At 37.2% G+C, this 14851-nt stretch overlaps 1 protein-coding gene across 6 annotated transcripts in view; it reads left to right on the forward strand.

Annotated features, from left to right (window-relative positions):
* HECW2 (HECT, C2 and WW domain containing E3 ubiquitin protein ligase 2) overlaps positions 1-14851 on the forward strand; it is a 392336-nt gene that overhangs the window by 314702 nt on the left and 62783 nt on the right. For all 6 annotated transcript variants that reach the window (XM_012454051.3, XM_012454049.3, XM_064373220.1 and 3 more), the window contains 2 exons: positions 37-133; positions 13398-13481. In XM_012454051.3, the coding sequence (XP_012309474.2) occupies positions 37-133; positions 13398-13481 (181 nt within the window). The remainder of the gene's footprint in view (positions 1-36; positions 134-13397; positions 13482-14851) is intronic.

Raw genomic sequence — 14851 nt, forward strand, 5'->3', positions numbered from 1 at the left:
TTATTAAAAATTGTTATCTTTTTTTATTTTTTTCAGCTTACAATGACAAGATTGTTGCATTTCTACGTCAACCCAATATCTTTGAAATTCTACAAGAGCGTCAGCCTGATCTTACCAGGAATCACTCACTCAGGTAACAATAATATTCGTACTTGGTTCACGTTGCATAAGCACAAACCATTAAATCTTAGTAGCACTGATATTTATCTTGGAAATTTATTCTTTCTTTCTTACATCCTTTGCAAAAACATCTTGTGTGCAAATATTTTGTCATCATCATCAGGTATTGTAGCGCTGGCTTCTCTCTATTAAGTATATAAGTTGAATAAAATTAACTAAACAACCCAGAACCCTATTTAAAAAAAGAAATATGAAAAAAAAGAAAGTGAAAAAAAAAGAAAATGATCATTTGCCAACCTTGCCCCCAAAACAATAAAAAATAAAGAAATATGAAAAAAACACACAAGAATTCAAGCCAAGAGTTTATCCTAGATGTGCAGATTATAAGGAAATTAATGACATAATCTTTTTGAGTGTAACTTGAGTAAGCAAAAGTAGCATACAGTTTACTGAATTGAGATTTGTAGGTCCCAGACTTGGTATTCACATTTTTCTGTAATAAAAACAGAGAAGAACCTAAGTAGTGAATCTGATACTCTCTAAATCTGAGCCTTTCCTTGGATGAACCCTTTCTTCTAAACAACTTTTCAAAACATCATGCCTCAGGCTCAGTTTTACTTTCCTGAATACATGCTGTTCCCCTTCCCTGGAAAGCTTTTCTCTCCTAAGTTTAGGCAGCAAGATTTTTCCATTATAACCCAGCAGAAGCTTTCCCTCCTTGAAATTTTTCAGCTCCACTGTGGACCCTCACTTTCATGATCTAGGCTAGTATTTCTCTATCTAAGTGTGCTAGGCATCAGGGGAGATAGGAAACGAAGAGTTTCTGCTGAAAATCTGTCTTAACCCAAAGTCCAATTGTCACCTTTACTGGTGGAAGGATATTTGCCTGGTGGGACCATCCTGGCCCATAGCAGTGATTCTCAAATACTGACCTACTAAATTGTGCCAAACTGTTTTCATCAGGATCACCTGGGAAGCTTTACATAATACAAAATGCCAGACCATGCCTCCTCCAAATCCTCTCTCATCTCTGAATACCGCCTGTTCTCCCATACCCTACCCAGAAATTTAATTCAAGAGGTCTGGGGTAGAGCCTAAGAATTATTTTTTTAAAACTTCTCCATATAATCCTGATGGCACAGTTAGCTGTAATAGCCTTTGGTCTTGACACTATTTTGATGATTCATCGTGAAATGTATCACATTGTCCTTTGTACTGTTTTGACTTTATGACTTTTGTGTTTTAATTTGACTTTTCGGGTCCTTATGCTTTATTTTCCAATTAGATTATAAAAGCCTTGTAAATAGGGATCTTATCCAACTCATCATTATTTTTCCTCCTTACTGTTCAAATACCTAGAACTGCATTTTGCGCACAGTGAATATAAAAATATATATGTATATAATTGTTGATTTGAAAATAAATTACCAAATATTCTTATGATATTCTTGATCTCATGTCTTCTTTTTTTTTTTTTTTGAGACAGTGTCTCACTCTTGCCCCGGCTAGAGTGCAGTGGTGTGATCTTGGCTCATTGCAACCTCTGCCTCCCAGGTTCAAGCGATTCTCCTGCCTCAGCCTCCCCAGTTACCGGCACGACAGGTGCCCACCACCACACCCAGCTTATTTTTGTATTTTTAGTAGAGATGGGGTTTCACCATGTTTGTCAGACTGGTCTTGAATTCCTGACCTCAGGTGATCTGCCCACCTTGGCCTCCCAAAGTGCTGAGATTATAGGCATAAGCCACTGTGCCCAGCCTTGGTCTCATGTCTTTAAAGTTGTCACTAACTTCTAAAGTTTGTAAAGGCTGAAGCTCCACAAAATTTCAAGTATTACATTAAAAACATTGTGTATATAAAAATCCCAGTTTCACCTGGTTTCACATGGTTAATAACATCTGACTCAACTCAGTGCTTTCCTCAACATAAGCATGCTGTTCTTAACCACAGAAAAATTATAATAATTATACAAGTGAAGCTTTTGTATGTTTGTTTATTATGGCATCCACTCAATAATGCATGTTCCCCTTGAGAATCTTCTGTAAGAAGTTTTAGTTTAAAAAATTGCAGAAACAAGCTTCTCAATGGTCTAATTAGAAATATTAACAATCCTAGACCTCAAAGCAAAACAAACAAAAAAAGAACAAAATTCTTCTTTTGCTAATCACAAAATAAAGAGAACTCTGTTTTCTCTCTCTTCTACCACTTCTAGCCAACCCACACCACTAGTTAATATCTGTTCCTCTAAATGTACCCCATCCCCCACAAAAAAGAGGAAACTCAAGAAGTTTCTCACTTTTTCTCTACACTCCACATTAGTATGTAATACTAATTCACATGTCTTTAAATCTCCACCATCAGAGAGATTAGGTGATCTAATCTACCCAGACAGCATCTGTCATTATTCTTTAATGACTTGACAGAATCTTGACAGATTCTGACAGAGGGAAAAGCTGCACGCCCAAGTTGGTAGCTTTAAGTTTTGTTTTGTTTTCTTTCTGCTTTTTAGAGTCCGAAAAGTCTCTAATCTCCCAAAGATTGCTGAAGATTTTTTTTTAGTGGCATCTAGTGTCCTCAGTTAAGCACAATCTCTCTTCTAACATAGGCTTCACCTGGTAATCTATTTTTATGAAATTATTTGATAGGCTATGAAATATATTTCTATCTTTACAGAACGTGACCATGGGAAGCAGATGTAGTCATGACAAGTAAAAGGACAGAGGAACTTAAATCAATGAGATAATGCCATTCCTCCTATCCAGAGTGTGTCACACTGCACTTTAATTTTCCATAAAGTTTTTGGTAGTTAAACATTTTGGTTATCATAACATTGTAAAGGGGAAGTTCATATATCTAAGAGAACATTCTGTTTTATATAGTTGTGAGGAGCATTCCCACAAACACAGGGGTGGGAAATCAGCTAAGCTTCTTTAATCTCATATTTCAATGATATTTTTGATAACAGATTTATGCATGAAATGGAGCTACCAGGTAATCTATATGTCAAAGTTCACTGCGGACCTTACATTCATACCTGGAGCAAGGATTCCCAGCACCAACATAGCTTTGTATATGTCGTTCCTCATCTGTGGCACACCATTTAAGATAAATATTCCTTCTTATTTTTCCCACAATATAATGATAAAAGTGGTGGCCCTTGAGGGAGTCAAGTAGGTATACCTGTTTGCTTTGTGTTCTCCTAGTTTGCTTGTGATTCCTCCTAAACCAGAGGATAGCAGGCAATTCATTTAGTTTGCATCTATGTATAGTTTTCTCTTCCCTGAGACTTCACTGGTGTGTCTTCCTGTCTATGTGGCTATGGTTTTCCATGCATTGCGATACAGCTTTTACTTTCAACTGCTGTATTTAAATCACTGCTCCTTATAACTTCACTTATCACGCAAATGTGAATGGTACTAAGTTGACATCCTTTAAAAAAAAAAATCCTCAGGAGATGTTTATTCCCCCGTTAGAAAAATCAGCTCCCCAAAGTCAGTACCACATCTGTAAAATGGGTATTTTATTGGATTATTATATGCTACTACTGGATCTCACTGAAAGAAGGTGTTTTATGCTGTGATGTTAAAATAAAAGCTGAAAAAAGTTCTAATATTTTATATGAATACAAATATATTCATTAGAAAACAACCTTGAATAATATTTTATAGGTGAATATAATGCATATTTAAAAATTTAATAAAATTTTTAGTATTGGTGTTTGTACGGCACTGTGTAATGAGAAAGGCTATGAACCTGAGTTAAGAGTTGAGAATTTCCCCTCTAATATGATTGTTAGGTCCAGCCAGTAAATCCGTTCCCTGCTAGTCCAGCTCTCCCCAGGCATCAATGATTATTTTTGGCAGCAGGCTGATTCTTCCTTGAGCGCTTCCTATATAACTCCCCTTACCATGAGGACATGATCTGTGATAATTTTTTCATTCTGGGTAGATTAGATCATTCCATATTTTATGTTATTAGGAAATTAGTAACTTGCGAGTCAAGAAATTCTGAACTACAAAAGGCAAATGGATATGTGTCTCAAGATTCACCAGACTAGAGGCAAATGCAGACTTGAACCTTCTATTTCCTTTCATTATCCTATTTGAAGAGCCCTGGAGTTTTGCTAGAGTCTAATTTTACTCTTAATTTTTTTATTTTAAAAATAATCACCCATTTTGAAATTTATCAAACAATACAGAATTTTAGGTAATAAAAATTTAAAGTTTCAAAAGCTGTCTTTTATAAAATAAACCCTAGTGTTCAAAATTGCTAACCTATTTACTTTCCAGCTTTGTGACAAATGAATTTTTACATATAATATTAGACAGGAATGTTAATTTTGGTTAACATTTGAACTACGTGGTGAAAATAGCATGAATTTACTTCTGCTGATCCGTATGCATTTTCCTGTTAAGACCTGCCTAGCTCTCTCGCTTATTCTTCTCCTGATTTGTTTACTTACTGCTCAGAAGTCTTGACCAACGTGACAAACTTCTGATCTTTGGTGTACCAAATTTAAATAATAGCAAATATGGACTGAGACTATTATTTTCCTACAGAAAATTTACATAGGGATAATTATTGAACTTTTAAAGACACCATTTTTTTTCTTTTGAGACGACGGGTCTCACTGTATTCCCCAGGCTGCAGTGTAGTGTTGCAATCACAGCTGACTACAGCACCAACCTCCTGGGCTCAAGCCATCCTCTTGCCTTAGCCTCCCAAATAGCTGGGACTACAAGAGCACACCACTTTGCCCAGCTAATTGTTTTATGTTTATTTTTATTATTTTTTTATAGAGATAGAGTCTTGCTATGTTGCTCAGGTTCATTTTGAACACCTGGGCTCAAGATATCCTCCTGCCTCAGCCTCCCAAACTTCTGGAATAACAGGCATGAGCCATTGCTCCTGGACACCTGATTAAAATAATTTATTGACACCACATAGTAATGGTCATTGGGAAGTCCTAATAGTAGTCTCTCTCTTACTGGGAGAGCAGCAGTAATGGCTCTTAGAAGGTAGTTGAGTATGGCTCTTAAGATTTTGTTCAGGTTTGGAGTCAGAAAGACCTAGGTTTGAATTCTGGCTCTGAATTTTACCCACCAGGTGACTTTAAATGAGACATTTAACAACCCTCCAGGTTGTTATCCTCATCTGTAAAATGGGGATAGGAATTTCTAACTCTCAGTGTCTTTTTGAAGATTAAATGAGTTAATGTATGTATAAAGCACTTGGTACTGTGTAAGCATAGTAAACATAGAGTAAATTTAAATTGCTGTTATATTAGTACTCTGCCCTTCACTACTTTGTTCTATCAGAAGGACTCAGTTTAAAGTAATTTGCTCCTAAACTTATTCTAATTCTTAAAACCACTATTCCTGAGATTGACCATACATATAAATGGAACCATGTAATTATGTGGATATAATTTAAATGCAACTAGGATCTATGACCTCTTTTCCTTTTTGAGAGTGGTGGGGAGCAGACAGAGTCTCACTCTGTCACCCAGTCTGAAGTACAGTGGGCATGATCTCAGCTCACTGCAACCTCTGCCTCCTGGGTTCAAGCAATTCTCATATCTCAGGCCTCCTGAGTAGCCGGGACTACAGCAATGCACCACCATGCCCAGCTAATTTTTGTATTTTCAATAGAGACAGGGTTTCACCATTTTGGCCAGGCTGGTATCGAACTCCTGGCCTCAAGTGATCTGCCCACCTCGGCTTCCCAAAGTGTTGGGATTATAGGCATGAGCCACCGTGCCCACCCATCTCTAATTCCACTATTAATTTGTGTGTAGGAAGGCTTTTTAGTGGTGCTGTCCACTGTTTCCTACAGGGAGCTTTACTCTAAAATCTTTTACCTTATAACGATAAAACCAGCCTTGACTGCTCTGTGCCTAAGCTGAGGACTGAGCCTTCTGGCTTGAGGTTTAGCCAGAAATTACTGAAGGCCAAAATATCATGGCAATATCATTAAGATAACATTTAAGAAGCCATCCAAAGGTATGTTAAAACATCTTTCCAAGCAGCTAATTATCTTGTAGGCCTAATAAGAGATTAGAGATTTTATTCTTCAGGGCGGTAAGGAACACAGATTCTTAAAACCTGTCACTTATTCTATGACTTCTTGAAAAGGAGTAAGTGCTAGTTATGTTTTATTTGAATGGATGTGCTAATTTATAGATGTACATATGCTTTTGAGTTATATATCATGTGTATATCTAATTTTCACATTTTTGATACATGGAATCTCATAACTGTTAATGTCAACTTTGAGATACCTGGACAGTCAATCACCTAAAATTTAAAAGGCCAAAAACATGAACTCCAGTACCCAAAATTAGTTTAGGTTCTTTTCACAGTATCACGCTCAGATATTTATTATTTTCCCATAAACATTGTTCTCTGATGTAACTTTGAAAGATTCTCGAAATTACAAATACATTCATCCACTGGATATTTCTCCAAAGTATTGTGTTTTTTTGCTAATAAGTGGCTCAGTTATGATTTTCAAGACCATTTTCTTACATGAGGAATAATCACATTTTAAGTAAATCTTTTACTCTTGATTTTTCCTATGTTCTGTTATATTTATCAAGAAAACAGTTCAGTAAAATGTCATTTCCTTTAGTAACTCATTAGACTTGGACTCTGTGGACCAAAGCAAAATGTCAGTGCTGAAACCAGTCTCAATACCTTTCCCATCCCCAAAAGAATAGTAAATCATAGAGAACAATGAATTATTTATGATAGCACAAAGTAGTTTTTAATAAAATCTACTTTTTACTTACATTTGAATAAATTGCCCAGATAGTTAATCAGAAGCATTTCTTATAAAGCAAACAAAATAAGCATCCCTTCTGTGTTAATAATATGTTAATAAGATGTTGGCAAGTTGATTTAGAACAACTTGCCAACAATACAAGCAGAAAAAGGAGTGGGTCAATAGAAATCTAGTTTGGCTCTGTTTTCAATAGATCATACTGTCTTTTGACAAAGGAATAAATAATTATGGGGCCTATCTAATAATATACTCAATCATTTAAAATTACTGAGTGCTTCCTATGTAATAGGCTCCAGGCCAAGTATTTTATTTGCCTTCTATAATTATGTTTATTTTAACATGAGGAAACAAAAAGAGTTAAGTCAGTCTCTAAGTTCTCAGCATGCAGATAACTTATATCCATTTATGGCAAACTTTGTCCCTACACATGTGGCTAATTAATTTCACTTCTCTGTATCCATAAGAATCATATGACCATAATGGACTTAAATTCCCATAACCTTTCAACTGCTTGGCTATATCTGTCAAGTCAGGCAGTGCCCTGTGACTCTAATAATGAGTACGAATGATCAGTGCTGGTCTTCCTTTCTTGACATTATACCAGTAGGGAAGTCAAAGGCACTTCTCTAGAACTGCCTAGGGCAGTTTTTAAAAACATGTATTTGTGAATGTGGCATTGAAGTGTATCTAGAGGAACCCGGATGTGCAGAGTTGGCAATCCAGAGTTTTGTGGTTTTGAGCATTGCTGCTTCTGATTGTCTCTGAGCACGTGCCTCTCTTTAACTTCACCAAAATGTTGGGTGGTTTCATGAGAATGTTTTCTGTGGGAATTCGGTCTTGAAACTTTGTTCGTTGTCCTCAAATGATCTACTAGAGTTGATCTTTGGGGGTGATTCCGTGCACTGGAGGAAGTGGTTACATATATTATGAAAGTCTGAGAGACAGCAGTAGCTGGAGACTTTTTCCTGAGCTTGTCTCTGGATGGTTTAGGTTCTCATTTTACAGTTGTGAGTTTTCATAAGAGGTTGTCTTTTTACCTGCCTTTACATTTCTCTCCAGTGGATTCTGTTTTAGTAAATAGTTGGACATTAGCTTTCCAATTCTTTATTTCTCTGCCACAGCAGGAAAAAAAAAAAAAAGCGTGATTGTTTATTCCAAACACCAGGTATATTCTTAGGGGAAATTGTTAGGAGCCACATCTGTTATTTTGGCCTAAATTAATCATGTCACTGGTTTATATTTTACAAAGCACTCATCAGGTAGACAGAATAGTATTTGGTACCTGGGGAACACAAAGATAAAGGAGGAAGGGCTGGGTGCCATAGCTCACAACTGTAATCCCAGCCACTATGGGAGGCTGAGGTGGGCAGATCACTTGAGATCAGGAGTTCACCTGGCCAGCATGTGAAACCTCCTTTCCACTAAAAATATCAAAATTAGCCGGACGCGGTGGCACATGCCTGTAATCCTAACTACACTGGAGGCTGAGGCAGGAGAATCACTTGAACCCAGGAGACAGAGGTTGCATCGAGTTGAGATTGGGTCCCTGCACTCCAGCCTGGGTGACAGAGTGAGACTCCAACTCAAAAAAAGAAAAAAAAAAAGATAGAGGCCAGGCGTGGTGGCTCACGCCTGTAATCCCAGCACTTTGGGAGGCCAAGGTGGGTGGATCACAAGGTCAAGAGATCGAGACCATCCTGGTCAACATGGTGAAACCCCGTCTCTACTAAAAATACAAAAAAATTAGCTGAGCGTGGTGGAGTGTGCCTGTAGTCCCAGCTACTTGGGAGGCTGAGGCAGGAGAATTGCTTGAACCCAGGAGGCGGAGGTTGCTCTGAGCCAAGGTCACGCCACTGCACTGCAGTCTGGCACCTGGTGACCGAGTGAGACTCTGTCTCAAAAAAAAAAAAGATAAAGGAGAAAGGGCTTTTGCCCTCAAGAAACTTGTATTTTAAAAGGAATTTAAGTTGTACCTCACTAGCCAAATGAGAAGGTGCACCCATAAAAGTGCTGGAATGTACTCTAAGGGGCACAGAGAGATAAATGTACCCATGCAGAGAGGTCCAAATGATATTATGTTGTATTAGTATAACCTTAATCATCATAATAAACCACTAAGGTTGAATTGAATTTTTTTATTAAGAAGAAGGCAGGCTGATGCAGTAGCTCAGTCCTGTAATTCCAGCACTTTAGGAGGCTGAGGCAGGAGGATCACTTGAGGCCAGGAGTTTGACACCAGCCTGGACAACATAGCAAGACCCTGTCTCTACAAAAATGTTTAAAAATTAGCCAGGTGTGGTGGTACATACCTGTAGTCCCACCTACTCACGAGACTGAGGCAAGGGGATCACTTGAGCTCAGGAATTTGAAGCTATAGTGAGCCATGATTGTACCACTGCACTCTAGCCTGGGCAACAGAGAGGACTACCACAGATTCCTTCTAATTCTATAAATTAATAGACTTGAATAAATATATTAAAGTAATTTTCAAACATTCCTCTAATCATGATCAGTTGTCTTTAACAACATTTCTCAAACTCATTATGTTACTCCAAACACTGGGTGGACTCATTAAAATTTGTAAGAGTTACATCTGTTATTTTCCACTCTAAAAGGGACAAGAAATATCACAGACCTATAATGATGTTAACCACTTTTCTTTTAAACTTAAATGTGTACAAATATAAAATGTGTATAAACCTCTTATGCTTACAGCTTTTGTAAACTATAAAACCAAAAGACATACAAATTAAGTTAAAAGCTAGAAAAAATCAATAACATTTAAATTAATGCTCTTAATGTGAGAATATTTTGTTTTTCAGAAGCTAAATCATCAATGTTGAGACCGTTATCAGTGGAAAGATATATTTGTGCTTTTCTGTGCTTGTGTTTGACTTGATTCTTTTGATTTTGCATCTCTGGTCTAGCAGGTGCCTCCTTGAAATTGTCACGGTCATCATTTTCTCTTCTTAACAATAAGCTTATTTTTATCTACTAATTCATTGTTTTGATAAGCCAATTCATTTAACAGTGTAACCCCAAATACAATACTGAAGGAAAAAACATATCGTTGAATGTGCCCCGGGATAAGTGGATTCTACTACCACTTTTCTGTTTGCAAACTATTGCAAGGCTTTTGTTCTTAGAATAAACCAGGATATCTTTGATGCATTATTTAGCATAAAGGCATAATTTTCTTTTTAAATCCATCTCTTTTGTTTTTTCTTTAGCCTATGGCAATTTACTTAACCCACTTGATCATTTTCATGATGCAAGTTAATACTGTAAGAGAAAAGGTTTTTTAATTGGTAAGCGAAGTGTGCATGAGTGGCAGACAGGGACTGGTTTTATTATCATATTGAACATCAAGGTCCTGTCTGCCTAAGGGAGGCCAGGTCTATTCACCATCCTTTAAAAGCTCATCTCTGATCACTTTGCACCAAGTGCCCTATAAATATAAACATGGGACCCAAAGTCACATGACAAGATTCAGTCATAAATGTCATCCATCTCATCTAAAATATTACATTGTTTCATGTGTTTTGATCATCAAAGTGAAGACACAAAATTTAAAAATTCTTGCAGAGCTCGAGCTTATGTATGCAAATTTCTAGTAGACCAAGGATGCCAGTTTGAGAAACACTTGTCTATAGCATACTGGGCAAATACTTGATAACCAAGAAGCAGTTCCTTAGTTTTTCTCAGAAAAGATTGGTGACATTTCCGGGGACATCTGCTGACTTCTGTCTCTTCCTCAGCCCTGATCTGCTCTCCTTACCGGCAGTAAACTAATGCCTCCTTTGTTTCTACATAAAAGGACTTTATAAAGAACTGTTTAGACCAGGAGCAGGTATAAAGCCTAACCACCGTTCAGTTAAGTGAACAGAAAAATGTAAATATTTTCACATCAAATGAGAATTGTCTTTTGATGGCTTCTCTTCCACTGCAGTGTAAGCTCCTTGAAAAGGGACTTTCTCTTACTCCCCATTGGATTCCCAGTGTGTGGTACCATGACTGGCACATAGTAGGCATGCAGAAAATGTTCGCTGAAAGAATGAATCAGTATCAACATAAGAAAGTACTTTACATCAGACGACATGTTCCAGTGTCTGGTTCCTGGAAGCATATGACCCATAGCTTGTCACTGTGATAAATTAGTTGGCCTGGTAGAAAACTGGTCTCAGCCTGCCTCTCATGTGTTCTCACCTGAAAAATCAGACTAGTTGCCTTCACAGCCTGGTAGTTTACATCTGGAAAGTGATGAAAAGTTTCCCAGTTGGCATACTTCCTCTGGTGCCTTTGTCCTTTCTGTTTCTCACCCTATCATCCTTGTGACTCAAGAAGCGATGATGTTTTTCTTATTCATAGGAAACTTACAAGCCGCAGTCCAGGGCCTGATATCTACCATCACTCAACTCCTTCTGTGTAGCTCCAGTTAAGGAAGGAGGGGAGAGTGCTCAGCCTGTTTGTTTTTTGTCTTGTTCCATTTGCCTGGATTCACTGTGTTGATAGACAGAAGAGATAAGTTGCATATTTGTGGGAGATAGCTTTTGATTCTTCAAGATCAAAGCATAGTGTTCCTGATCCTTGTAAGAGTAGTTCTTTGGTTAAGTTATTATTCATTTTTCTTCAAAATAACTTTTCTCTGATTTAACTTGTATAAGCCAACATTTACATCTCTTATCAGAAAAACCATTCACCAGATAATGGGCCTGGGTTTCCATCACATGTTTCAGATGTATGATTCCAACACTTGAGGGAAAACGTTCTGCCTGGTTCAAGGCTTCACAGAAATAACCTTAAGCAAATTCCGTTACGTACATGCCTGCCACTAACTTCTAATAGTCTTTTAAAAAAAATAGTAGTTAGCTGCTGGCAATAAATTATAGAAAAGAAAATTTGGCAAATACTAAAGATTAGCTGCTTCATATATCATATAAAATGGATCTAGCCAGAAGAAACCGAGGACTGAACTCTGTTTATCATACCTCGTAAGCTATGTGGCTAAGGGCAAATCCATTGACTTTTCTATGCATTAAGGAATTTTTCATGTGAACATGGCACCTTGCCTTCCATCTCAATGCCGTCAAGTCAGCAAGCAGTCTTAAGGAAAGTATTTGAAATTTGAAAATATAAAAATCAGTGGAACTCGGCCAGGCATGATGGCTCATGCCTGTAATCCCAGCACTTTGAGAGGCCAAGGCAAGCAGATCACATGAGGCCAGGAGCTTGAGACCAGCATGGTGAAAATGGCAAAACCCCATCTCCACTAAAGTACAAAAATTAACTAGGCATGGTGGTGCATGCCTATAATCCTAGCTACTCAAATGTCTGAGGCAGAGAATTGTTTGAACCTGGGAGGCAGAGGTTGTGGTGAGCCAAGATTGCGCCATTGCACTCCAGTTTGGGTGACAGAGTGAGGCCCTGTCTCAAAACAAACAAACAAAAACATCAGTGGAACTTTGTGAAAATATCAAATAGAAAAACAAGTTGCTTTGTAGATAAGAACTAAATCTAAATAAACACTATATCAATGATTAATATTTTACTTTGTGGTACAGAAATCAGAATATATTGTCTGTAGAATAGAATTGTTTATTTGTGTCCTCTCTATTCCAATGAAATATAATGACTTTAGTACCATAGTTTATGTTATTTTTTTTCTTCATCTTATGAAAGTTAATATGGTATGCTTTGAAATAGCATGATGTAAATGAGGGAAGAAAGCAACTAGGAAAAAATTTATTAAAATTTTATCATATAACAAATTGAAAATAGTGACATGATGATGACTCATCAAACAAAAAGAAAAAAAAACTGGTGTCATCCCATTTATCTATAACAAAATAATGGTAAAAATAACTCAAATAACTCACCTTGTTGTGTTGGATGTATATAGGTATATGTACATTTGCACAGGTATGTACACAATCTATTTCACCAAGTGTAGTAGCAAAGTATTTCAGTGTTTTCCTTATTTAAAAAAGCCATATGCTTTTACACTGAATATATAATGCATAGATACTATCTGCTTCCAATTAGGAATGAGCTCATCACATGTAACTTAAAGATATGGCCTCAGGAAAATAGATGACTCTCCCAACACAATCCCTTTTTGGCACAGCTGAGGTTCAGCCTAAGACTATCACTAAGATTCAGGCCCACAGTCAGCTTTAACTCAAAGCAGACTGATTTTATTGGTTGAATGGTATACTATTTATTGTAGTATTTGGGCAGCAAAACGATGAAAGCAATAAAAGAATCTTTCTCCCCACAACGTTAGAACCAGAGGTGTTGATGCTCATCACAAGATCCTCCCTTGAAGGCAAAGACCATGCCTCTCTTGGATGTGTATTCCTAGGGTATCACACAGTAGCTGCCACATAATAGGTATTAAAAAAATGTTATGACTGTTACAGAAAATGCTCTTTGCTACTGAGCTATAGCCCGAAGGTTTATCATATACATTTTGTGCTGTTTCTTTTCTTGAATAGGGAGAAGATCCAATTTATTCGAACTGAAGGGACTCCAGGATTGGTGCGCCTTTCAAGCGATGCAGACCTGGTTATGTTGCTGAGGTACGTACATAACCCTTACTCTTGAGGCAGAAGGTCTCCTGTCATCAGATATCATGGAGCATTGTAGAAAATAATATGCCAGTATTAATAGCCTTAAAGTTGTTCATGTTTTTTAGACTTGTGGAAATATGTTGAAGATTTAGGGCACTGATTGAGTGATCATTCACTTCAGGTTGCATTTGTTGCACTGAGATCTGTTTAATTTTGTTTTTACCCTGCTGTCAAAGGAGGTTGTATTAGAAAAGGGAAAGGTTGTAATGAATAGAGTCTCCCACTCACAGAATGGAACAGAAGGGTATCGGAATAAGGTATCCACAGTTTACCTCCTCAGTGTAGAAGAGTTTACCCCTTCAGTTTATATATTCTTTAAATGTTTTTCTCAAAATGTGTTTTGTCCCCTTTTGCTGACTCAAGACATTATTTATTTAGCTTGTGGTTTTAAGAGTGTGCATTTGGGAAATCAGATCAGAAAGTTGACATTTGGTCCCTGCTACTCACTGCCAACTTGATAACCCTTCATAAAACTGACCAGTTGTTTTTTTCTTCCCCCTCCAATGGTTAAATCAGCTTTGGTTTTAAATTTTAGACTAGTTTAGAAAGGAAACTGGAAAGTTTTCAAAATACTTTCTCATTTTTTGTATTATCCGTCAAATGTAGGCAAGCCAAAGTAAAATAGTGCTTTGCTCTACCCAGTGGTTGTGACACCCACCCCGTAACCTCCACAGAATTAAAGGGAACCTCATACTGAACCTTTCAGGCAAGATTTTGTTTATCCCTGAGTGTTAATAACCTCATTCAAGTAATCATGATGATCTTCACCCTGACCATGTCTAATTCTCCACTCCATAGTTGCCATATTTGTTACCATATTTCTGACTGCCCATGTGATTGTTGTCAGAAAGTTATTTTTCTTTATGTGTAGTCGAAGCATAATTCAAAGGGATGGACTCACTTTTTATAGATACTTGGCTTCAGTTGACTCTGAATAGGACCTATGGTGGGAGTCACTTCTCAACCTGTGGGTGGCATCTCTCCCATGGTATTGAGCCAGTTCTGAAAGCAGCATATAGTATGCCAGGAGGTCAGGAAGACTACTGGCCAATTAATATTAGTGTGATGTTTCTGTCATGGTTTGGTTGGTGATAAAATAGTTAAGTTTCTGTTAACAGAATTCTGGCCAGGATATGCTCTTTTTCTTCATTCTAGAAAGCTACGGTGTTTTTCTTTTAAACTAAGAATTCTGCTGTTGGAATTAGTAAAAACAGACGTCATAATTATCATTCAGATGTCCATAGTTAAATAATCTTTAGATGGTATAGTCTTAAATTTATTATACTATAGCTTAAAATGTTTTACTTTGATTGCACAAC

This window comes from Aotus nancymaae, unplaced genomic scaffold (assembly GCF_030222135.1).
Source record: "Aotus nancymaae isolate 86718 unplaced genomic scaffold, 86718_ANA_hifiasm-v0.15.2.pri h1tg000008l, whole genome shotgun sequence".
NCBI lineage: Eukaryota > Metazoa > Chordata > Mammalia > Primates > Aotidae > Aotus > Aotus nancymaae.